This window comes from Gopherus evgoodei, chromosome 15 (assembly GCF_007399415.2).
Source record: "Gopherus evgoodei ecotype Sinaloan lineage chromosome 15, rGopEvg1_v1.p, whole genome shotgun sequence".
Taxonomy (NCBI): Eukaryota; Metazoa; Chordata; order Testudines; family Testudinidae; genus Gopherus; species Gopherus evgoodei.
Window position 1 is genome coordinate 23,929,212 of NC_044336.1, and position 26,133 is coordinate 23,955,344.

General features: G+C 46.4%; 1 protein-coding gene across 5 annotated transcripts in view; it reads left to right on the forward strand.

Annotated features, from left to right (window-relative positions):
• The window catches only part of MAP2K6 (mitogen-activated protein kinase kinase 6), a 72,342-nt gene that overhangs the window by 31,661 nt on the left and 14,548 nt on the right, over positions 1-26,133 (forward strand). For 3 of the 5 annotated variants that reach the window (XM_030534389.1, XM_030534388.1, XM_030534390.1), the window contains exons 2-9: positions 8,699-8,765; positions 12,150-12,198; positions 17,419-17,532; positions 18,637-18,756; positions 19,831-19,947; positions 20,756-20,807; positions 23,575-23,702; positions 25,172-25,249. In XM_030534389.1, the coding sequence (XP_030390249.1) occupies positions 8,699-8,765; positions 12,150-12,198; positions 17,419-17,532; positions 18,637-18,756; positions 19,831-19,947; positions 20,756-20,807; positions 23,575-23,702; positions 25,172-25,249 (725 nt within the window). Of the gene's footprint in view, positions 1-8,698; positions 8,766-12,149; positions 12,199-17,418; positions 17,533-18,636; positions 18,757-19,830; positions 19,948-20,755; positions 20,808-23,574; positions 23,703-25,171; positions 25,255-26,133 lie in introns of all 5 variants that reach the window. The other 2 variants (XM_030534391.1, XM_030534392.1) reach the window with 1 other exon arrangement.

The following is a 26,133-nucleotide window of genomic DNA, read 5'->3' on the forward strand; positions in this document are numbered from 1 at the left end:
TTAACCTGCAATCATTTGTTTGCATCAGTGGTAAACCTGCCAGATGATCTGTAATCATTTTCCTTAATTAAAAGTGATACTCATTGCTTCCTGGACCATTCTAAAAGGACAGCCAGGATATTAATAATGCAACATATGCTTCTGTGTTAGGTGACCTGAGAGCGCAGCTAGGGAGCGATGGTTCTTTGCCGCGGTGCCACTGCTCTCCTGCTCAGCTTAATGGGCAGTGCTACCAAAATATGCAAGTCTCCTAATCTGGGAAGTGCCAGGAGAGCAGGATTTCTGCCTGCTCACCAGTTCAGCACGGGCCACATATACAGCCACGATCTAAAGAGAGGTGGGAGTCTAGGTTTTGGCCTCAATAAAGCTGCTTTTGTTAATGGGAGCTTTGCCTGTGTAAGGACTGTGGGAACAGTCCTCTGGAAGTGCATGGTTTGCAGCCTTGGCTGGACACGGTTGCTCTGAAGCTGTCAGATAGAATTAAACAGGGCATTGCACTGCTATCTGCTCAGCTCCCATAGGTGATGCTGGGTCAAGCTTGTTTGCAAAGTATTCAGGGTTGAAGGGGTACTGGAGACATGTGAGCTGGTTATTAAAAGCCTCTGTGGGTGTGCACTCAGGCACCAGATGTCCAGATTAGCTGCCAGCTTGCTGGGTTTTTGAGGGGTAGGTCTATGGTGGGAGCTGACCCAGCAAACTCACTCGCCTCCTCCCCAGGAATCCTTTATTGCACGATTTACTGAAATGGGTCCAGTGAAATAGGCCACGTACAGCACACAATTCAAATACCCAAGGGAATGAATGATTCATTATGTGAAGACATGCCCTATTCAGTTGCTTAACTCAAAATTAGGAGTCCACCTCCTGCTTCCGCCCCCAGGCTGTTCAGACACCCAGTTGGGTCTGTTGTCGTTAAATTAATCTCTGTGTCTATGCAGCTCTCTTCCCTGCCACAGCTAGATCCTATTCCCTTTTAAGTCAGTGGAAACACTCCCATTGACGTGATTGGTGCAGGATCAATCCTGCAGGGCACAGGGTTGGGAGGAAGGAGACCTGGTTCTGTTCCTGGCTTTGCCACTGTCTTGCTCTGAGACCATGGGCAAGTCGCTGCACCTCTGTTTCCCTTCTTGCTCTCTGTCTGTCCTACCTATTTAGGCTGTAAGCTCTTTGGGGCAGGGACAGCCTCTCACTGGGTGTTTATACAGCACTTAACGCAAAGGGGCCCAGATCTCAGCTGGGGCCTCCTGGCTCTATTGCATTGGTTTTCAAACAGTGGGGTGTGATGAGCTTATCGGGGCACCTGGTAGGTGTAGGGTTGTGGCTGACCTGGTCAAAGCAGGGTAGCAGCAGGGAAAGCATGCAGGGAGTCCCCAGCTGCCCAGCCCCATCCCAGCAGCAGCCTGGCCACTGGGGATTTCCTATGCGTGCTCCTGGGTGCTGCCCTGCACTGGCCCAGATGCCCAGTCAGCCACAGCCCTGCATATGTTAAACCCTCCAGAGCTTACAGGAGCCTGCTGCTGCCCCGGGCATGTTACCGAAGAGAGAGGGTAAGTCACTTTCTGCCCCCGATGGGTGGGAGTTTTGTGGGGGCTGTTATGTTACTCCCATGGAGAAGGGAAGGCACAGTAAAAAGTTCAGGAGCCTCTGCTCTGTTGTAATACAATTAATAATGAAGGTTATCTTGGGTCTGTTCTTAGCTCTGCCACTCCCCTAAGCACACACTGAGATGGTATATTACCCCTTCCAAACCTCAGTTCGCCTTCTGTGAAACAAGAAGAACAATAATACATCCCTGCCTCCTGGGAGCCCTACGTAAGCAACGTTGGTGAAGTGCTTTCAGAGTCTTGGGTTGAAGACCCCGGACCAGTGCCAAGTATTTATTCTTCTATCTGAAGTTTGCCATTGGCCTGATGTCAGCAGAACTCTTTGCACAGGAAGATATTATTGATCACAGGAAAAGAATTTGTCCCTGAGTACTTTGAATAAAATCAGAAGCAGAGCCACATATAGAAACCAGCAGGTCTCTTTGCTCCTAGTTATTAGATAACCCTCCCTCCAGTCCTAGTAGAGAGGGAGGAGTAAAAACAGACCTTCCTCTTCCTGTGACCTTTTACCAGTGACCCTTATGCTAAATAGCAGAACATTGTCACGTCTATTGAATTTGGCTTTAATAATAAATTGTGGCAGAGACAGAACTGGCTAATATCCTCTGAAGGAAACAGGAGCATTTTGGAGCAAGAAACCATTTACTTTGGATTAGATCAGAAAGAGCTTTTGGTCACAATGAAGTGCCTGGAGGTGGCATACAGGATTTCTCTTTAGGAGCAATTGTTTATTTTCTATCTCAGTGTCTGTGGGTAACAAACTCCTCTGTTCTTCCATTCTACACAACTGTATTGTTCTCTGTTAGGTTTCCTTTATTTTTCTGTGAAACAGTAAAGTTAGGTGAATATTAGAAAAAAAAACAAACAAAAAAAACCCAACCCACCACTTGAAAGGGCAGGCAGCAGTCATCTCCACCAGTCAGCCTACAGCAAATTGCTGGACTCTGGAACCAGATTACCAAGACTATTGAATGAATGAGATTGTATTTTTCTTCCCCCTGGGAATGGCGCTCAAGACTTTCAAAGGGAAGCATTCAATCTGTTTGTTTTTTTTAAATCCTAGAGGAAAAATACTAATAATTTTGGTTTTAGCTCTTACTTCATTCCCACCCCCAGTTTGTGGTTTACTCAATGCCCCTGATTTAAAAGAAAGACAAAAGCCCAAAGAAGAAGCACTAGCGGTTCATACACTCATAGCCCTAACAACTAAACAACTTTGCAGCATCTTGGCCTATTACTGTCCACACACCTGGATTTCTCTGGTAAAACACCACATTTTTAAGGCAGTGATTTCTCTGCCTCTAGGCTCCAACCACTTCAAAGTACTTAAGCACTATCTGAAGTGCATTACAGGATGAAGATAATTTAAGCACATGCTTAAAGTTAAGCATTTCATGAAGTACATTGTTAAGTAAAAGCCTCAGTTCTCTTTATCCCATTGTCTTCCCAGCCTTGGCAGGGCTAACACAAAACCCTGAAAAAAATTCTGTTCAGGCCCTTCCTACAAGACACAAGCCAGTCTTACTGAATGCTCGGAAACCAGAAGGGTAAGAAAAGGACACGCCCTTTCTTATTTATTGATATATTTGTTTGAAATCTGATTATTTTAAAGCCAATTTTATGCCTTTTGGCTGCTTGGAGCTGACAATACTCTTGCCCTTAACCAAGGATGCAAGCAGTTTGGGGCAGGGACCACGTCTGCACTCCATCTTTGTACAGTGCTCCCACAGTGCACTCCAGTCCCTGATTCTAGTTACTACTGTACTGGAAATAATATTGGTTCATAAGAGTATGCTGCAGAACAATTCTTTTTCTTTTGGTGTGTACCAGGCTGCATCAAACTTCATGTTTTTAAAATTGCCTAAAAGCCAGATAGCCCTAGATCTTTATCTCCTGTGCATATTACTCTTCCCTGCAAACTGTAAGTACAGTAGAATACCTCCTTCCTATCGAGTTGCTCTTTTAGCTGTCTATAAGCAGGAGTCTCATCCTGGCTGTGATCAGCTAACAGAGAGAGGTGATCGCAAGCACAGAGTTAGTGAATTGCACTCAAGTGGAACGGACACCAACCACTAACTCTGTAGCTTTGCGTCTTTTACTTCTTTTCATCTAAAGTGCATTTAGTGCTGGGAAAAGGACAGTGTGGTTTTTATCATGGTGTGTGTGTGTATCTGGGCAAGGTACCTTTTCCTGCTCGCTGAAGAAAGCGCCTCAGGGGGTTAGTCAGTCAGTTTCCCTGGCTCACTCACTCCATAACCGCTCTCTTGAGACTGATAAAAAGATGCCAGCTAATGTAAGATGGGTTCTGTCCAGGAGGGACTGGGCTGAGAGCCACCCAACTCCTCCCACACATTTGTTGGAAACAACTATTGGTGGCTGATTGATAACCTGGGCTAGATTCAAACCCGTGGCCTAAAGGCCTTTTATCCTGGGTCTGATCTAAAACCCCTTTAGCATAATGAAAACAACATGGTCTTGTAGACTGGGCCCCAGGAAACCTAGTTTATATTCCCAGTACCACTCATCTGCTGTTGGATTTCGGGCAAATCTCTTCATCCTTCTGTTTTCCTTCCCACCCCTGGTATATTTAGGTTACAAGCTCGTTGGGCAGGGACTGTCTCTTGCTATGTGTCTGTACAGTGCTCACGTCAATCTTGGCTGAGGGCCTTAGATGCTTCTATAATACAAATAATAATAAAAATCAATGTATGGTTTTCCACTGACTTCCCTGGGCATTGGATCAGGCTCCTTGTTAGCAATCTCTGTGCTATCCAGTTTCTCCCTGCATTGCTGAACCGTTTTGTTTGGTGGTAGCTACTGGGATAAATCAAGCATGACACTTCGTATCCATATAAAAATAGTGACTCCTGGGTGCGTCAGAATGAAACGTCATCTGATTCAAGTGAGTGTTTCCAAAGGCTGGAAGGCAGATTGCTCATACTGCACTCTAGACACCCTGTTGCGGGCACAGCGCTCCAGAATGCTCCAGAGATCAAGCACTTTGCATGTTGTAACAAAAGGAGCGAAGAAACTTTGTCTGATTCAGCTGAGAGGCATAAAATTGCCGGATTACGGCCAGAGACTTTCATTAAATAACCATGAGGTGAAATGTGGGGTGTGATGTATTTGTTGTTGTTTTGTTTCACATACTAATACTATGGGGAATTTGGTGCTATGAGGGTGAATTGCTGCTGGTTTAATTCCACCCTGCAGTTCCACCTCTCCCAATGCCACCGTGAGATCCATATTTTCTTTTTGATAATTGTTGATGCTTTAATGTTAAACTAGGTCCACGTCTTGGCAGCTTTGTTAAGGGAACAGATTGTGCTTCAAAAAATGGCAGAGTTTCAAGATGTTGTATTCTCTTAAGAAAGACAAGGAAAATAAACTCAAAACATGCAGAATATATTTCAGCAGAAGGCGGAAAGGCTTTTCATATTCATTTTGGTTTGGTATTTTGCTACTTTGTTCTTCCTTTGACACCACTGGTGAACCAAGATAAGATTAAATTCTGTACAGTCTGTTATCGTTCATGCTCAAATCAGGTTAATTTCCATTGGGTTAATTTCCATCCTCTCAGAACTGCTTGACATCTACTATGCTGAGATATTGGTACAACATGTGTGATTCTGCAAGTAAATTAATGCAGGATACAAAACAAAAATGGGTAAGAATCTGTGCTTGTTTTCACTTTTAAGTAGACCATTTGTGAGTGTTTTTGCAGCAGCAGAGCCCACGTCCAGACTACCCCGCCGTATTGGCGGGTTAAAATCGATTGCTCGGGGATCGATATATCGCATCTAATCTAAACGAGATATATTGATCCCCGAGCGCGCTTATATCGATTCCGGAACTCCATCAACCCCAACGGAGTTCCGGAATCGACACGGAGAGCCGCGGACATCGATCCCGCGCCGTCTGGACAGGTGAGTAATTCGATCTTAGATATTCGACTTCAGCTACGTTATTCACGTAGCTGAAGTTGCGTATCTAAGATCGATTTTCCTCCCCTAGTCTGGACGAGCCCAGAGGATAGGATAGAGTGTTTCTCGATGCCCTGTCTGTGAACCGGTGCCTGTCCCTGAGATTTCCCTGACGCAGTTCAGGAAGGAAGCAAGCCGGTCCCTAGTATCAGAAAGGTTGAGAAACACTGGGGTAGATGATCAAGATGAAGACAAAGAAGCAAACCAGAAGAAGGCAGATGGTTTTAAGGTTAGGGCCCTACCAAATTCACGGACAATTTTATGGTCAATTTCATGGTCATCAGATTTAAAAACTGGTAAATTTCATTATTTCAACTATTTAAATCTGACATTTCATGGTGGTGTAATTATAGAGGTCCTAACAGAGCTGGGCAGCTGGAGAGTGGCAGTAGCAGCACAGAAGTAAGGTTAGCATGGTATGGTATTGCTACCCTTACTTCTGCGCTGCTGCTGGCTGGGATTTGCCTTCGGAACTGGGCACCCAGCCAGCAGTCGCCACCCTCCAGCCGCCGAATGCAGAAGCAAGGGTAGCAATACCACAACCCCCCTAAAATAACTTTATGACCCTCCTGCAACTCCTTTTTGGACCCTCAATTTGAGAAACGCTGGTCTCCCCTGTGAAATCTGTATAGTATGGGGTAAAAGCACACACGAGACCAGATTTCACAGGGGCAGACCAGATTTCATGGTCTGTGACACGTTTTTCATGGCCATGAATTTGGTAGGGCCCTGCTTATGGTTAAGAGGCTGAGATGTGACTGTGGAATACTGGGTCCAATTCCTTACTGTCCCATAGACTCCTTCTATCACCTGGGGCAAATCATCTCGTTTCAGTTCCCTATCTGTAATACAGGACTGGGAAGCTGGGATTCTTACACTCTGTCTTTGGAATCAAGCTTCCCCTTCCCCCACCATTAGCACCTTTCACAACAACAATATTAAGAGGGAATCCCTGCCCCAAAGAGCTTCCAATCTAAATGGAGACCATAGGCAGTCACAGACCCATCAAAGTCAATGGGTGTTCCAAGCCCCAGGCATGAAGTCACATGGCAGAACTCATGGAGTTTCCCTGATTGCATGCTCAGGGGCTAGGATAGAGGTTGCAGGCTGTGTCAAAAAGCCCGTAAGTGGAATTGTGAGGATGACCTAAGAGGAGGCAGAGAGACAGGGGCTTTTTGGGCACTGAACTTGCTGGAGTGGCAGGCTTGGAGATTTCTGATGAAGGAAACTGCTGATTGCTGTTTATATCTACTGTGTTCAAGGAAACAGGACTGTATATATATATTTTGTAAATAAACAAGATTACACCAAGAGTATACCTGACTCCTGTTACTGATTTATCAGCCTAATGGAAACAACTCTGCAAGAGCCTGGATTTTTGGCTAACCACTCAGGCTGTCGTGGCAACAATATGTACAGTACCTAGCACAGCCCCAATCTTAGATGGACCCTCTAGCTGCTATTATAATACTACTAAGAAAGTAACAAGACTAGAGATGTAATGGCTAGGGGTACTCTGCTAATCTAATTACAGAAGCTTCTGCATTTGTTTTTACCATTTTCCCTCTTCCTTATAGACCAACTGATGTCCCTTGGGAAACGTTTGAAAACTATTCATCATTATTCTCAGTAATCTCTCTCTCTTAAGCTGTTCTGCTGGGTCTTATCTTCTGTTTGCCTTTTTATATTTAGACTGGAAGCTCTGTGGAGCAGAGAACATGTCTTTTTCCAATGCAAGTTTGTAGTATTGTTTGTAATAAATAATCAGAATTAATAATATAAAGCAAGATATGTGCAGTAGTTTCCAAATAAATGTTTTATCCATGAAGCTGCATTGCAACCATCTGCTACATGCTGGAATGGCCTGTGGCAAACTGAGCAGGCTTGATCTTGTGTGTTAGAGCTGAGACGAAAAAGATCTACAGTTAAAAAGTTGACTAATTGCTTTAAAAGGGTCATTTTCAGTTCTGTGAGCATGCATCTTAACCCAGTGGCCCCTGCAGCCCTGGAATTCACAGGTATTTATAGGCCTGCGTGTCAGAGCACGATGGCAGAATGTGTCATAGGAAAATAAACCGAAACACTTATATGTAAAAGGTTGAAGGAGAGTGTCGCGAACAGGGAGAGAAACAGAGGTTTGAAGAAAGACAGTAATTGATGTAAATTGTTAGGTTAAAAAAATCTAAATTAGGTGGCTGTGCTTTTTTGGGACCAAGTGTTTTATAACACACCCAAACTGCAGCTGTATGTTTATCCTGGGGATTTGGTGACATGACTTATGTTCTCAGGTTATTTTGTCGCTGGATTAAGAACCTCGCTCTGAAATGCGACTATATGTTTAGCAATAAAAAGGTTCTTATATTTCCCTAGTCCATCCGACTCTGTCACCCTCTGGTTTGGAACTCAATTACTCTTGGGCCCTAGGATTGTTTAAATTGCTTTAGAACTTGTTTTTAATCCTATTCATGTTAACTCACTTTAAGGAAGGTTTAGCTGGCCAATGTGAACAAATTCTGTTGTATATTTGGAGCCTAATTCTACTCTCATTTGTGCTGATTTTACATAGCTACATTGACTTCAGTGCTTAATCCTGGTTGACACTAGTGTAAATAGCCCAGACCCTCAAAGGTGTTTAGGCGCCTAAGTCCTATTAATTTCAAGGATCTGGGCCTATAAGATCAGAATCTGGCCCTGTGTTGTCAAACTCTGTTTAAAAAGATTCTATCCCTGCTTGCACAGGGTAAATAGGTATTTATACCTGGTATATTGGAATAGGTTTCAGTCTGAATTGAATTAGTTCAGGAGACATGGGAGCCAGTGTAGATAAGGCTTTAAAAGGTGAGATGCCTTTCCCGTTGCCTACGCTGTCACCTGCATTCTGTGCCAGTGTGGGAGCTCGAACTGCAGGCCTGATCACAGCTTGCTGAACAAAGGAACTTTCTATTTTGAACTCTGTGCCCTGAATCTGCACCACCAGACTGAGCTGGTGTTTCTGTTAAATAAGGTCGACTGTGGGAGACAAGCCCTGTTTTACAATTATAACCACAGAGGTTAACACCTCCCTCCCCCATAGCAAACTGTCTTTACTTTTGCCTCTTTCTTGTTTCATAGGCAAGAAGAGAAACCCTGGGCTGAAAATTCCTAAAGAAGCATTTGAACAACCACAGACAAGCTCTACGTAAGTCTCAAAAAACGTAGGGGCTAGAACCCTCCCATTTAATTTGCTCTTTCATGGACTGCTTTATCGCGTGTCTCAGTCAAAAGCACACAAGGGGGTCTTATTTTAGCTGATGGTGTCACTTCTTTTACGTGAATGAGTACATAGATTCAGAAGGGACCATTGTGTCCTGCTGCGTAACGTGAGTCAGAGAACTTCCCTGAGATGGTTAAGAACAAGCTTTGAAAATAACTCCCCAAATAACACACTCAGAAGAGAGCGCCCAGTATTATTAGGGTGCCATTTGCTGTACAGGGCAAGCTCTACAGCTCAGGGTTGCTTGGCTTTCTCAGCCTCCTTGAAGGTTAAGAGTGATTATTAAAGCAGCAGCACCCACCATCCTGTGTGACTTGGGTATCTGTTTGCATTGGCAGGTCTGCTCAGCTGATAGGCATAAATGGAAACACACTAGGTGATCTGATCCCATCCATCAGCCCCTTCCTCATGCTCATTCTGCTGATCCTCTGAAGGGGGAGCCCCTTGCTTTTTGAAGTCAGAGACACCGATGTTTGGGAAACTGCTGGCTGCATGGGGGAGAGAGCTCTGGGCTATGATGTGGCCAACAGCTGAAGTAGGGTGACCAGATGTCCCCATTTTATTGGGACAGTCCCGATTTTGGGGTCTTTTTCTTATACAGGCTCCTATAACCCCCCACCCCCTGCTGTCTGGTTGCCCTAAGCTGAAGGGATGTCACGTCTCCCCCAGGAATATGAAAATTGAGGCTGATGCTCTTGTGGTCATCGGGAAAGTAATTTAGGTATAAGTTTCTCTTAAGAAACCCTGTATTTTCTACTTGCTTGGAACAGTTGCTACTATAATATCCCTGGAACTCATCCCTGGATGGTTTATATTCGATACATTTGCTGGTATAGTAATGTTGCTTAGAAATATATGTGTGAGATAGTTTATTTTGTTTGGGGAACTGGTAAAAGATAGCCCAGCAAAAGTACTCTTTTACTGATACACCTCTCCCTCGATACAACGCTGTCCTCGGGAGCCAAAAATTCTTACCACGTTATAGGTGAAACCGCATTATATTGAACTTGTTTTGATCCACCAGAGTGTGCAGCCCCCCCCCCCACCCGAGCACTGCTTTACCACGTTCTGTCCGAATTCGTGTTATATCTGGTGGTGTTATATCAAGGTAGAGGTGTATAAGCTGTGTCTGCACTAGAAGAGGTTGGCTAGTGCACATCTAGACTGGTATAGCTATAGTGGCAAAGCTTTTCTAGTGTAGCCAAAGCCCCAGTTAACTCAGTAGACATCAGATACTGTGACTATTTGCTCTCGTATGGGAATTTGACATTGATGAGATTCCAGAAACAAATTAGTTAAAAAAAAAAACAACAACAAAAAACCCAACTGGCTTTTTATTAAGAGCATTCAACTGCCTGATCAAAGGAGCAGCCCCGGTATCCCCAGCCTACTCAGCCAATTAGCAGGTCACAGAGGCCACAATGTAAAGAGATGGCAAGAAGGCCTTGATTTTCCAGGGCAATTCTACTTGGGTTCCCCAGGCTTATGTACAAGCAGGAAGCCTGACTTTTCAAAGTGTGCTCGCCGTGGTTTTTAATACATTAAATCAGTTAGGCAGCATCAGAAAGGAGAAATCTGAGAAATCTCTCTCTAGTCAGATAGACCCGATGCCTTACCTCCTGTTGGAGTAGGAGCCTTTTCTGAGAAGGAGAACTGTCCCCCACCTTGTCTTAACTATTCCTGGAAAGGGTTGGTGTAAGATAAATGAAGGCAGCTTCGGGTTCTCTGTAAATCGGATGGGGTAGCTGTTACTGCAGAGACTGTGGAGGAATCAGAGCTGGGATTCCCATTCTAGATGCCTTTATTTGTATTCTTGTTGCCTTGTAGAATCATAGATGGAGCAGGTTTCCCTTAGCAGGACTGTTGGGAGATGTAGTTTTGTGTAATGATCATTTTAGGGGAAGTGGGACCATGCTAATTGACGTGCATGGGGTCTTGGCATTAGTGGACGGCTGCTTTGTACGGCGTTGGTTGTAAGCATTGGGGAGAGGGATAGCTCAGTGGTTTGAGCATTGGCCTGCTAAATCCAGGGTTGTGAGTTCAGTCCTTAAGGGTGCCACTTAGGGATCTGGGGCAAAAATCAGTACTTGGTCCTGCTAGTGAAGGCAGGGGGCTGGACTCAATGACCTTTCAAGGTCTCTTCCAGTTCTAGGAGATGGGGATAACAAGATGTTAACCTTTTTGCCTGGAGTCAGGTAATAAGCAGTTAGATGGGCTATCAGTCCTTATGCTTTAGGACACAGAGTACATCTACACTCCAGAAAAAGCCCCTTGTTGCAGCAAGTCTCAGATCCTGGAGCAGCTAACTCAGGCTCATGGGACTTGCTGTATGGGGCTGAAATTCACGGTGTAGACGGTTTCCACATGGGCTGGATCCTGGTCTCTGAAACCAGAAAGGAGGTTGGTCTCAGATCCCAGGCTCCAGCCCGAGCATCAGCATCTACACTGCTATTTTTAACCCCGTGAGCCTGAGCGAGTTGACCCAGCTTCAAACACTCACTGCCGCTGGGTGTTTTTTGCAGTTTAGACGTACCCACACTTAACCACAACTCCGAGGCCAGGGGTATTTCACAGTTTGGTGCATTAGGGCTTAACGCTTGCTTCTGGTTTTTGTTTAAAAGCTCTGCTGGGGATGTTCCTTCATCAGGGGAAGGGGAGGAAGAAAACAACATGCCAATAAAAATCAGCCATGTCCTATTGAAAAATATTTTCCCTCTCTAAATGGAGACAGGCCTGAACCAGAGCATAGAGTCCCCAACCCTTTTTAGCCCCAGGTGCATTCGGGGCCAAACTCTACTTCCGAGACAGAAGTGAAACTGGACTTGCGTTTTTCCTCTCTGCCTGTTCAATCTGTCCTGTAAACTGGCTAAGGCGGATTTGCTTCTCTTTGCCTCTCTTGTGTTTCCCAGGAATTGGTTCCAGTCCCAGCCTCTCAAAGGGAGTCTCTCTTTGAATTCCTTAGCACTGGAATTGGACGCAGGCTTGTGAAATTCCAACTCCAGCAGCTTTCTTCCTGGCACCTTTTGGGGTGACTTTGGGAACCGTGGCAACATCTAATAGCAGCGAAAGGCTAGGAAACCAGCTTGGCTACTCAGGGTGACACTGCTGCATACGCTGCACGGGGCTGCTGTCCTATCAGTTTGAGGGGAACTTATCCCCAGACCTCCCATTACTGAGAGTCCCGTATCCACAGGGCAATAGTCTCTGCACTAGGGGCTCTGAAAGGCTTTGTCTCTTTGGAATATTATCTGTGTAACATCTCTGTGACTGGTACTTTCTGCCTACTGTTTTTTTCTTTCTCTTCCACAGGCCCCCTAGAGATTTAGACTCCAAAGCCTGCATCTCTATTGGCGAGAAGGTACAGTTACAAGCTATGGCAACCAAAGAGTTCATATGTGTTTGCGTACACAAGGTCAGGAACTAAGTTACGAGAACATGTTTAGAAAAATAATTCCTGGTTCTTGTGTGGGAGGGATGCTGCAATCCGAACGTGAAGAAGGATTGAAATCAGGTTTAAGGCAGGGCTTCCTGGCCATTTTAAACCATAAAACCACTGACATTTGCTGTCAGTGCTCCCTAAGCCGCATGTTTCTCCATTTCCTACCATCTTTTGTGCTTTAGCAGCTAATTCCCCTCCCCCTCCAAAAAAGAGAGACTGTTCTGGCATATGAGGCCTTTATCATCTTATCTTCACTGTGCCACTATATTAAAAGTTTATGTTCAGTGCATAGGAATGGGATCATTACACATTTTAAAAGCAATATCCAGAAAGTATTGTTTGTTTATCCATTCGGACTGAACGTTCATGGATTACATACTCTCTAGTGCCATATCTTCAGTAAAATTGTTAATTGGAGAAATAGGTAGAAATGCATGTTATGTACCTGTTTATACGTGTGTGACAGAAAATAGCTCAGACCATTCAGTGTATAGAAAGTGTAGCACCAGGGATTATATGTGTGTGTGTGTGAAGGGGGATACATGTTTTCTGGGGTCTGTAAAATTTTCTACAGAATCTAAACTTTCATTATATATCGCACTTGTTTAGAAGATGGAGGTAGGTTCATGGTGGTTTCCTTACAGGTGTGTGTTTGGCAAAACAAGAGTAAAATTGTAAAGTCTTTGGGTCAGGGGCAGTCTCTTTGTTCTGTGTTTTGTACAGCACCTTGCACAATGGGGTCCTGATTCATGACTTGGGCTCCTTGGCATTATCACAAATTCACAGTGCAAATCATTATAGTTATTATTGTTATACAAACCAGGCTGTGCAGTTACAGTGGGTATCAGCATGCATCTAAAGTTTCTGAAGCGGAAGGCCATAAGCCAAGCACCCTCAAGCACCTGTACGATTGGTGTCCCCTTTAGCACTGCAGCCTCTTAGCCGGTTTTAGTTCTGGCCTAAGGTTATTCCCCTCCCCGCCCTGCCTGGTAGGTTTTGGTGAAACAGCCCTGCCCCATGGATGCACAGGGATGAGAAGTGTGATGTCATGCTCATAGCCTGGCTGCTTTAGCCAGGCTGTAGCCAGCAAGCGCTTGGTCCCAATGCAGATAGAGCTAAACTAGCTAGTGAGTCGTCTTGACCCAGTGCTGTTCTACCAGATTCCCACCAATCAGAACCCAGCCTATGCCCCGTGGCCAGTGTCAGCCTCTCAGCTGAAACGTTTACGTATCATTTAGAGAGGCATTAGCCGCAGCTCATCGAACCTGCCTCGGTCTTTATTAGCCTAATCCGAAAGTGAGATCAAGTTGCATGTGAGGGGTCTTTTGTGTCAGCATGTCTGTTAAAAAGCAGCCAGGCTCAGAGCTCACATATGAGGCTGTCTGGCTGCTCCTGTGAGCAAAGCAGCTCTGCAAAGCCAGCCCAGGGGAATGGCCGAGCAAGAGGCCATCCATAAGAGCAAATCCTTCCGTGGAGAAGGCCTCAGAGGTGACTTCCATTTGGTCTTCCAGCGAATTACCTAGCTTAATGAGCATGGCCTCATTTCCCTTTGCAACACCCTTTAACCCTTGCCCCCAACACCACACGCTTACTAGGATTAATAGTGACGTAGTCAGGGGCAAGATGCCAACTGCTAAACCCTGGGTAATGTTAGTAGTTTTCTTCTTCTTCATTCTCCCACCACCAGGATCAATACAAGTGAAGAGGATGCAGCCTGAGAAGTTTACTTTTTAAATGGTCTGTGTGAGCCTTGGTGACCACTTCTAATAACTGGAGTATCCGCCCTGGTTTAATCACACCCACCTGCCTGGCCTTGCACCATTGTTTGGCGTCCTTGCTACGAAAGCAAAGCCCTCCTTCAGTTGCAGAGTTAACACTTGTATCCTCAGCTGCTGGACTTAGCACACAGGGCGCTGCCCAACTCATCCAGAGACGGACGTGGAGTTGAGGCAGGGTTTTAAAATTCTCTTGAATTGGATGCAGGCTGAGAGTTTCCCAGAAGGGTGCTGGATGAGTTTTCTGGAGCTCCAGCCGCTAGCAGTAATGCATGATCTTAACTCTGGTAATCCCAAAGACTCCAGAGAGTTCCCTGACAATCTCCTTGTGACTGGAGTCAATGACACTAAATGGCTAGGATCACCTGCTGGTCCTGATGTGGGATACTGAGTGAGGGCATTATGCAGACCTCCTGGAGGGACTCTGCCTAGAATGGTGGCAAAGAACTAGATTCGCTGCTAGGACTCTCCATGTGCCTATTAAGTGTGACTGGCCTGTTCATTAGCCTTTCGTCTGGGGGCGAGAGGGGTTCCTCCATATTGGCATCAGATTCCGAGGATGCTCCCATTTCTCTTACCTACTCTGATCGTCAAAGCAGCCCTCCCTGCATCACACCAGTGAAAACCAAATGGGCTCTTGCTTCTTCAGTGGCCAGAAGCTGATTGCTCCTCTGTAAAGTGTAATCGCCTCAAAACAGCCCTAGATATCGTTGACCCACAAGGTGGGACATAGGGGAGCAGTGATCAAGTATGTACGTGTGCAGGCACTATGAAGACCTCAAAACTGAGCTGAGTCACAACTTGACCTGGGGCTCTTGGAAGCAGCCTGATCACCTTGCATATGGCCATTTTCTCCTAGCCCCAGCTGGAGCAGAAAATAGGGCTTGTTTTCTTTCCCGTTTTTCCTGCCTCCCCTTGGATACTGACTCATTCCCCAGGAACAATGTCCCTAGCTCCAGCTGAGGTGTGAACTTCCACTGTTGTTTGCTGGACTGTTAACTTCAAAGCCTAGTTCCTTCCCTCTCCCCAGATGCTGTTAAACAGTTTCCCCAAGTGCTCAGCCTTGGCATTTCAGTGAGGGACACCTCTTCTGGCTTTCACTCTGAAGACACTTGACTGGGAGGCCTAATGGATGAGTGGGGAGAGAGCCCACTCTCCCCTCCTGAAATATAATCCAAGCCAACTCAGTCATCCCCGACAGCTTGCAGGGCTATAGCATGGATTGTCAACCCTGGCTGTAAGGAGGATCCAAAATCTTTTTTTTGCTGTCAGAACATGGGATCGCTGAAATATTGCATTAAAAGTATGCTGGGTGGGTGTACCTCTACCAGCAGGAGATCAGAATCAGTCTGATCTACTGCTGACTTAACCTGCCCCCTAAAGTTTTTGACTCCTTTCTTACACGGGAGGCTTTTCTTCATCTGTGCTACTACAATGAATGTATATGTCCAAGATTCTGACCTGCACAGGTCAGCCTGTCTCAGAATCAGATTCTGAGGAAAGCAGGCATAGAGTCCAGTTTCATTTGACATTGTAAATTTTTCCATGAAAACAAGAATATGCAACAGCTATTTTTATTAGCGTAAATGTCCCAGGAGCATTAATAAATCCAGGCAGTAAATCGGTTAGGACTATCTCTTGCCACTGAACATCAGCCAGTGAATTTATTAGGTGCTCTATTAGTTCATTAGCATTTTACGATATCTGTCATTGGGCATTTGTCTTTCTTTTCTTTTTAAGTTTGAATGTTTATTTTCCCTGGCATAGCACTGGGGCTGGGAGATGGAACGGGGATGAGGGATTTGCAGCTCAATGGCCCAGCATCAAGTCAAAGAAATACCTGCTGCTAAAGTGATCCCTTGTGCCAAGAAAAGCCGTTCACACCCACAGTCCCAAGAAAGTGGGAGAGAATTCCAAAAGGATCTCTGCATGGAGGCAACAAGATTGTGCTGGAGCATGCAAAGAGGCATGCCTTCATACAATACAGAGCTCGAACTTTTTATTTAATATGGCTTCCCATGGATTGGCTAGCATTCAGTACCCTGGTAGGAGTTAGCTATCTCTCTCCCAGAATGCATTTGTCCTGCAAGGTTCCTTTAGGACATGATTTCATCATGCCCCTCTTCCACAGGCTGTGTTGTGTTCCCTAGAGTATGCTATTTGTTCCTTTCCCTTTAACTTGGCTGCTAAATTTAAGAACACTACCTGAAAAAGAGGCGAAGTGCTTGTTTCAGAAGAGTTTGCATTAAACAGCGGGCACAGTGTTGGACAGAAAAAGATGCCTGGATCCATGTTGACACAAAAAAAGCTAGTGAGGGCTATTTTTACAGTAAATGTAATTGTGACCGAACAGCCCGCGTCCAAGCTGTACAGTAACGCAGTGTGTGCGCCCAAGCTCTCGGAATCCTCTCCAGACAGCACTTTTCAGGCGGCAGTTTTTCTGCTGCTCAGGCAGAAAGTGGTGTGGGATTATGTGCTGTGAATCAGTTCATTATAACCAGTCGCTTTCAGCAGGATGATTGACTTCTGCGGTGGGGCGTTCAGCTGGTTTGAGTAGCAAAGACATATTGCAAAATCCAAAAATAATAAGAAGCAAAAATACAGCTCGTGCACAATATTGCGTCAGAGAGAAGAAGGGGCAGGGTAGAATGCAGAGCTCGAAACAAAGTTGTCCTTTAGGCAAAGCCAAGAGAAAGCAATCTGTAACGCTAGACAAAATAAATCTACCAAGGTTTAAAGTGTCACTCTCAGCTCCGATCTCACCCCAATACAGGTTTGTAGACACAAGCTTTTCAAACCCTAAGACCATTTGGAAATGCTTCCTTGGATTATTTTTTTAAAGACATTCCCATGGGAAGAGTTGTTTCAGCATTTTTCGGCAGCATTTTCAACGACCGTTGCAGCACCAAGAACCTGAAAGTGAAACTGACTAAATGCAGTGGGAACTGGCTTGATTTTCCTTGCCATGAGATTTAGGAAATATAACTGAAAAGGTTGGATAGTCCGTTCTTAAAGCTCTTTCAGTTCCATGTGAGGTGCAGTTAGTCACACAGGTAAGTGCTGCACCACTGTAGTGATATACCTCTTCCGGGGCCTGTGTTAATTATCATTAACTAGCTAATCCTCACAGCACTCCTTGGGAGTTAGGGTCAGTGTTCTTATCCTCATTTTGCATATAGGGAGATAGAGAGGAGAGGTCATCTGCCCAGCACCACCAGTGGGAACTGGTGTTCAAGCAAGGCCTAGATCTTAGGAGTTCCAGACTTCCGTTATCACACTGACCACGCTGCCTTCGGTGAGGAAAACTGTTGCACCTGTTCTGTTGCCTTTGGCCTTTTTCACTGTGGCTCTTTTCCTCCCACAGAACTTTGAAGTGAAGGCCGATGACCTGGAGCCAATCTCTGAACTGGGCCGAGGTGCGTACGGGGTGGTGGAGAAGATGCGCCACATGCCTAGCGCACAGATCATGGCGGTGAAGGTAGAGTGAGACTCCTAAGGTGTTTTCTGTGTGTGCTGACCCTTCAGGCTGTCCTCAACATAAGCTTCCACTCTTACCTTCACTCAAGTAGGCCCAGTCTGACAAGGGACTTACTCTTTCCATATGGAACAACTCAGGTGCTGAGATGGACAGGACATTAAGCCTAATTCAAGCCCAGATTTACACTTGGAAAAAAGGTGTGTTTTTCAAAAGTGACAGCTGACGTGTTTAAAAATCCTAGTGTAGGCAGGGCAAGTTATTCATCTGCACACCTAGGACTTTAAAATGCCTTAGCTCACGTGTTTTGAAAGCACACTTCTTTTCTTAGTGGAGTACACTCCGGCTTAGTTGGAAAACCAACTACAGCAGGTGTGAATTTGTCCCATTAAGTCAGGAGGGTCCATGTTTTGCACTGTAGGCCACTTAACAGGAGCCTAAGGGTCACATACAGTTAAGAGTACCCACTTTTAATATGCATGTGCAGACCATGGAGATCCCAGAAGACTTGTGGGTGGATGAAGAAGCACCGCAGCATACGAAGAGATGAATTCTCCACAGGCTGTACCTTCCTATTAAGTGTAAGGACTGTTCCTTTGGCCTCTGCCTCCCTCCTGCATTAGAACTTTAGAAAGAGATGAATGTCTCTTACTGTGAACAGAACAAAAAGATGAAAGGCGTGTCTGTGTGCACCGCTTATATATCCCATCTCCAATTTAACATGACATTTTTGGGGGGCAAATAGGGCAATCTTTGTTGTAGTCCCTCTGACTGAGGCAAGTAATTGCAATACACTCTGATCTGAGTCCTGGACCAAATTCTCTGCCAGCGTAAATTCCTGCAGCTCTGGAGTGGTGGCAGTTTACACCAGCCTAGAATTTGGCCCCTCAGTTCGCTGCTCTCCATATGACCACAGTGCCTCTCAGCTGTAAAAAGAGCCAGGAAATGGGGAAATGATTTCGAATCTGGAGTAAATGCCAGGTCTTTAGTGTGTTGCGTTGTGTGGAGTTTTCCCCTCATGTAGCTGCTGTGAGTGCACATATGTGAGTGAAACACAGTATGCAGCTAGGAGACTCTTAGCCAGTGCTAAAACGCTCTCTCTTCCAGCGGATCCGAGCCACAGTGAATAGCCAGGAGCAGAAGAGGTTACTGATGGACTTGGACATCTCCATGAGGACGGTAGACTGCCACTTCACAGTCACTTTCTATGGTGCACTCTTTCGAGAGGTACAGCATTCTGGATTCCTGCCTACATCTTTCCCCTACTTGGCACTTACACTTACTTGGCTGGGAGACCACTGTGATGTGATGGGCCATCTGTTAAAAAAATATAACAGAAGATAGAAGATTAGACTATATTGTGAGTCTTTTCTCCCAGCCATCTAGACACTTAGGCTATGTCCCTGGCTGGGGTGTCTGTTTTAATACACCACCATTGGTGTGCACTCTGCTATGCAGATAGGTATAAAGACCTGATCCCTCCCTTGAGGAACTTACAATCTGAGTCACAAAGGTTCCCTTGATCAGAGAAGACAAAACCCCCATGGATCCTGGGTGCGGTGGTTAAAGCATTGTCTATGGCGCTACTATTTCCGATGGCGTTTGTTTAGACTCGGACAGTTGTGTGCTGAGAACATCAGCTCATGGCACATTGAGGTGCAAAGAGCTTAAAGCCAGAAAGACCATTTGGTTCTCTCATCTGACCTCTCATTTATCACAGCCAGTAAATCTTACCCAGGCACCCCTAACACATGGTTCTCTGAAACATCCCTCCCACTGTAAATACTGATCTAGACTTGAATTGAGCCAAGGAACTAGAGAAGAAAATCACCACCGGGGAATTTTTCAAAAGCACCTCAGCCCTATTTTCAGAAGTGATTTAGGCCAAAGTGACTAGTGATTTTGGGTACCTCAGCTTCTGGGTGCTGAACCTGGGACACCTTAGAGGGGCCTGATTGTTAGAAAGTGCTGAGCACCCATCCTCTGAAAATCTTCCCCCTTTGAGAATCTCTAGTCACTTGTGAAAATCTTGGGGCCGAAGGCACTTAGGAGCTTAAATCCCATTGACTTTCAGTGTGGCTTAGGCTCCTAAGTCATTTAGGTGCTTTGGAAAATTGTACCCAGTATCTGATTTTTAAACCCTTGCAGCACCATATATAAATCGGAGACATTGTGTGCTTGGAGGAGAATGGAAAGCCCAGTGCAATCTTCTACGAGACGTTAAAAAAGCCAGCAAAAGCAAGCCAAGGGCGAGTGCTGTAGGAGAGACTGGGCAGACATTTGCTTTCTCTTTCCTCCCAGGGAGATGTGTGGATTTGCATGGAGCTGATGGATACCTCATTGGACAAATTCTACAAACACGTCATTGACAAAGGCCTGACGATTCCTGAAGACATCTTAGGGAAAATAGCCGTCTCTGTGAGTACAGGCGGGGGTGATGTTTCTGTGAGGATCTAGCATCCCTGCCATCTGAGCTCTGGGATGAACTTGGCCCACAACTCAGCCCGCATACTAATTCTTATTTGGCTTCCAGTATTTGGTCCACGATTATGTGTCTGCATCTCTGAGCCATAAATACTCTCAAATCTGCCGATCTGCTTTTCAGTTATGAAGCAGAAAAACCGATTGATGTGGAGAGGGCATAGCAGCTGCTTTTCCTTTGCATCAATGTCATTCCCAGGAGATCTCTGAGCATGCACTTTCCTTTAGAGCGGCATGGATCAGAGGAAGGTTAGCTGGTGGTTGCAGGGAGGGGACCAGCCTGCCAGGGAAGGAGGAAAGCTAGCGAGAGAGTCAAGTGGAATTCAGGGAGGTGTCCTTACCAGTGCGGGAACACATTTTGCATGTCACATACCTCACAACCATTGCCATGAATAGTAGATCCAGGGCTGGAGGAGGGCAGCAGCCCCCAGGAATTCCTTCTTTAAAGATCTGTGTAGCAAGAAAAGCTGAAGGTGGCTTGCCTGGGTGAGCTGCATTCTCAGCTCTCCACTTGGAGTCGCTAACAGGCGCACTAGCCCACTCCTGCTGCGGAGCACGCTGCCTCCCTAGCACACACAGCTGTGTGCTACCAAAATGAAAAACCAAGATTCTTCCCCCAAGCGGGGCCGATGGGGGCGAGTGTGGGGCAGTCGCTGTCGAGGCAGGAGAGGCGAGCTAGCAAGGTTTGATCAGCCACGTCATGCTGCTGCCAGCTGTGGTTCACTGTAGATTTGTTATGTTTCAGATTGTAAAAGCACTAGAACATCTACATAGTAAGCTCTCCGTAATTCACAGAGGTAAGTGTGACCCGCGCAGCCTCTGGCACTGCTTGTTTCTCACTGACCCCTGTGCCATGCTCTTAGTCCAGCAGGGCTTATGCTCAGAGCCTGGCCTGGTGCACTGAAGATAGCCCAAATAATTGAGGTTGGGGCGGCAGGGGAAATCCTGTGGTCCAGCAACCCAGGATAACCCAAAGCCTGCTCAGGATGAGTGATGGGTTGGGGTTGTTGAGCTGCTCTTAAAACTGCATATGACTTGCCAACACGTCTCCCCTGAAGCTGGACACAGAAAACAGCCTCCACCTTCACTTGGCTAGCAGAAGAAATGGATCATTTGCCTGCTTGCTTCACTGGATTCCTCCTCTGCTTCTGCTTCCCCATTGCATGCTGGGAAGGGCACAGATAGCTAATTATGGGACTGACTCAGAGCTCTTTGAAGTCCATTGACTGGGATGGGCTTGGGATCAGGTTCTGCATATGCAAACTCCTCTCTGGGTGCAGAATGGGGCAGAACCACCGTTTGGTGGCATTTACACTAAGGCAGGAAGGAAGTCTCAGATTGTTCACCCTCTCATGCAGGCCAGATCAACAGCTTGGCCTGTGGGAGAGGCATGCAACGTTCGTTATAAGCCTGACATAGATACTAAAAAATAAAAATTGGGGCCTACCATATTTTCCTTTTCGGCAACCACATTTGACCTCCAGATCTGTGATCAAACCTTCAGTGTTTGGTAATATTAGAGACACTGGCAGGGTATGTTTCAACCCCCCTCAGATTTCCTGACCAGTGTCCAGAGTCCAAAATTATTAAAGCTGAAAAAATGTTGTGTGTTTTGTACAGCACCCTGCACGGCGGGGTTTGGTTCCTAACTGGGGCTCTCAGATGCTACAGCCACTTACAATAGCAATAATAATTCATTTCCCCATTTGTTCTGGGTTTTTTTGCACTCCATTTTAGTGTCAGATCAGTTTCAGGATCCGACTCTAATGCGGTCTCGCAGCACAGCAGGGTTTGAGTTGCAAAAGCTGAAGGGGTGTGATTTGAGAGGCTTTGTTTGTTTGTTTTGGTTTTAGCGGAACCTAAATTTGAGGTTTAAAATGACAATGTCCCCTTTAAAGCAATAACCTCCATTCAGGCGGATGCCAAGAACCTACATGACAGGAAACTGGCTAACTTGCCGTTTTACCAGTTGGCGCGTTTATGTAAAGGATTGGTTTCCATTTGTTGTCATGGAAAAAAAAAGCCCATATCTGCAGTATGGCTGCTGGAGATAGAGCTGTTTGAAATGACACGCGTTCAGACCTAACGGGATTGTGTCTTGTACATAATGTGTGTGCTTGAGTTTGAGCTCCTGCCTTCTGGATATTTTATGCTGGGTGGGAAATGCCATTTTGCTTCTGGATTTTTGTTTGTGTGATTGATTTCAATTGAAATGTCCTTGTTCCGACATAATAAATGAGGGGGGAAGAGCTCAGATGCCAGAGGCTTTGATTGCAAAGCCCTGATTAGATGCTAAATACCATGAACCTCCAGGTTCTGATTAGCAGGCACAAGGGGATGGTGGCACCGCTAGCATCCCTCAGATGCCCTTACAGCTTTGTATTATTCTATAATATGTGTATTTAGAGCAAATGGTTCAGAAATAAGGGTGGGTGCCTCCAGCGTGAGGGATGAGCCCATGGTTAGGTGAGGGCACTACCCAAGGATATAAACAACCTGGGTTCAAATCCCTGCTCTGCCAATGGCTCCTTTGTGTGACCTTGGGCAAATTTCTTAGGAAACAGAGACACTATCTGAATAATGGGGTTAATAGCGCCGGCCTGCCTCACACATTCATGAGTGTGGAGTGCTCACATACTATGGCGTTGGAGGCTAGATATGTATGATAGAACGATAGAATTTCTGACACCTTGGGCCTCATATCCAGGAAGGCTGGGTGCTTCCAACTCTGGCTGAAGTCAGTAGGAGCTGTAGGTGCACCCATGGGTGCTGGCTTGAAGTGGTTTCCGTCATAGATAGGTTTTACAGTTTGGTTCAATTCCTCTCAGCGCCTCTGTCATACAAATTGTTCCAGCACCCCTGGGTGCATCTCTGATTCTGGCCCAAGGTGACTCAAGTTGGACACTAAAACTAGAGGCCACTCTTGAAACTTTGGCCTCTATATCTCCTTTCCCCAGCTCCCTTCCCTCCTTCTCCCACCTCTTCTCTCGCCTCCGGTCTTTCCAGAGTCCCACCCTTCTTCCCCGTCTCCTATCTTTCCAGAGTCCCACCCTTCTTCCCCGTCTCCTGTCCCCTTCTTATCTTATCTCTCGGGTTTCCCTTCCTGCTGCTGGGAAAGCGTCTTCAGTTAACGCATCCTCACCACCCCCATCCCGCGGTGGATTATCACTGGGGAGATTTTTGTTATCTGTGCGGCCGATGGTGTGCTCAAGGGGTGGCTTTGGGGTGCTGCCGCTCTTGTCTGTGACATCATGATGCTGCACCCTACCCAAAGTAACAATAACAGGGAAATCTCTTAGTTTCCCTGGGAGCAATGCTTGTAAGACATGGGAGGGGTTCGTGTAAACAGGGACAGCCCTCTGCATTTGCAATGGCTCCCAATCTTCCTGCAGTGGCTTAAAAGCCCCGCGGATGACGTGCCCCGTGGATGGACGCAGTCGATATTGTTTTGGTGCCCGCTGGTGGTAGGAAGCTAAGACGCCCTGTTCGCTCCCAGGGATGCTTTAAAACGATGGGGCAAGGCTCAGCTGTGAGAGTGACGATGGTGTGTGTTCCTTCTTGCAGATGTAAAGCCCTCTAATGTGTTGATCAATACACAGGGGCAGGTGAAAATGTGCGATTTTGGAATTAGCGGTTACCTCGTTGACTCTGTTGCTAAAACCATGGATGCAGGATGCAAGCCCTACATGGCTGTAAGTTGAGAAGATGTGTGGGAGATTGACTGCCTTACTGTGGAGAGGAATGTGGCAGTAGACGGTCTTAAAACAGAGCAACTTCCAGCATGTCTCTCAATGGTTCGCTTAGTGAAACATGCCTCTGTAGTTATTCAGTGTCTGGGGATAGTTCAGTGGTTTGAGCATTGGCCTGCTAAACCCAGGGTTGTGAGTTCAATCCTTGAGGGGGCCACCCAGGGATCTGGGGCAAAAATCTGTCTGGGGATTGGTCCTGCTTTGAGCAGGGGGTGGAACTAGAACCTCCTGAGGTCCCTGGTATTCTGTGGTTCTATTTGTAAACATAAAGAAGAGGCGCTTAAGGCTGGGAATCAGGACTCCTGGGGTCTGTTCCCAGCTGATACTGAGTCCCCTGTGTGAGTGTAAGGAAGCCCTGGTGACCTCACTTGGCTTTAGTTTCCCAGTTTGCAAAGTGGGGACATTAACACTTTCAGCAACGTCCAGGCTCCTCCTCAAAAAGTCAGCAAGAAGCACCTGTGGCACCACGGAGGAGTCAATTTAGAAGGGTCGGGTACATTAGGGCCTGTGAGGTTTGGTATCCTGGGGACCCTGGGACAGCTGCTGTTTCGGATTCACTTAGCAGCTAATTCACGCAGCCTCTTTTGGCTCTTTAAAGAGATTGTTTGCATTAACCCTTTCAGTGCCATTGCCTGGGGGGGAGAAGGTTCACGATGCTACGCTATTCACGGGTGCTGTCAACTCCGCCTTTTGGCCCATGGTCCCCCGCCATGTTTGATCTGTCTGTGTAGCAGCAGCTTTGTTTATAGCTTCTAAGGATGGATCTCCCCTGCCTTGCACTTTTCTATGCCTGTGCGAGAGTAGGTGTAAAACCCTACCAGGGGAGAGGAGGGGAATCCTTTGCCCACAGCCCCTGGTGGAGCATTTTACTTTGCCGAGGGGCAAATACCTACATGAGGCTTAAGGCACTAGTAAATTGTGGCCTCCAGTCTCCTGGATAAATCCGGGCCAGACCGTGTTTCAAATTGGGAACTGGGGAAACAGGAATTCAGCTTCTACTATCTAGACCTCAGAATGCAAATGCCATCCACTTCCGGTCCCCAGTCTTGTTGCCTGTCCCTGCAGGGAGACTAACAGAGACCCTAGGCTGGATCCAGCCAAGAGATAATAGGGGAGTGGAGTTTGAATAAAGAAATGGGTTTCCTCTCAAAGACTCCTCTGGGGGTTGGGGGTTGGTCCTGTGCATTCAGTATAGTTAGTGCTGCAACGGGGACTGCCTGCTGGAAGATGTTCCACTCTGGTGATGGTGCAGACCTGCTCTGGGGACATTTGCTGAAACATAGGGGATAGTTGCGCAGTTTGGGGCGCTCACATCAGTGTTAGCAGGCACTCCAAGGGGGTGGAGAGGGGCGGAGCGATGTAGGGATTGAGCCTGTATGTCTATTTCAAACTGTCCTTGTCTCTCTTTCCAGCCTGAAAGAATCAACCCCGAGCTAAACCAGAAGGGATACAGCGTCAAATCGGATATCTGGAGTCTGGGAATCACCATGGTAGAGTATGGAGCCCTGAAAGGGCATCTGTGAAAGTGATTGAGGTTTAAGGGAACACTCAGCAGGGCTGGAAGTGCTCTCTGGTTCTGTTTCCTCTTGGACCTCTCCCTCAGATCCCTGACACAGTTCCAAAGCCGGGGGATATTCAGCTGTCCCTGCACCAGGAGCCCATAACATGTTGCAGTTTAAAGGGGAAGAAGCCTAGTGTTAATTCACTAAGCCAGGTGATCTGAGATCCTAGTGATTGTCACTAATCATACTGGGCAGTCAGCACCTAGAAACTACGGCAATTAACACTGCTGCAAAACAGTCATAGCAGACCCAGCACACGGGCAGACTCCTGAGTCCAACTCGCACGTCATTGAACAGAAACCAAGAGTGGACTCCTCTGAACGCCCAAGACAATGTGTACCAAGCGAACCACTAAGCAGGAGAGGACTTTGATTTCTCTAACATCCAAAGATCTCCTTCAGTCTCCCCTCTGAACACCCTGCAACTCAGCTGTCCACATCCAAGTGATGTACTTAGAGACCTCAGGCCTTATATCTACAGCAGTCAACCCAGAATGCTTTTATCCTTTAATGCACAGTGTTGTATTCTCACATTGAGCGCCTGAGATTCTCCCATCTAGGTTAACAGGAGGGTTGTCTTTCACTGTGCAGGAAAAAAAATAGGAGGAAGGGGGTTGGCCGCCAGTAAAGAAAAGAACATCGACTTGTTCATGCCTGGTGCATCCTTGGGCAATGCAAGTCATCCACATGGAGGAAAAGACCCACTCGGACCCTCAAATAAAAACCCAGTGGCTTTCACTCCTGCCATGAATGTGGTAGTTCTCAGCCCAAAGATCTCCATCTAAGGCTGCCCCCCCACCCCGAGTATTTTCT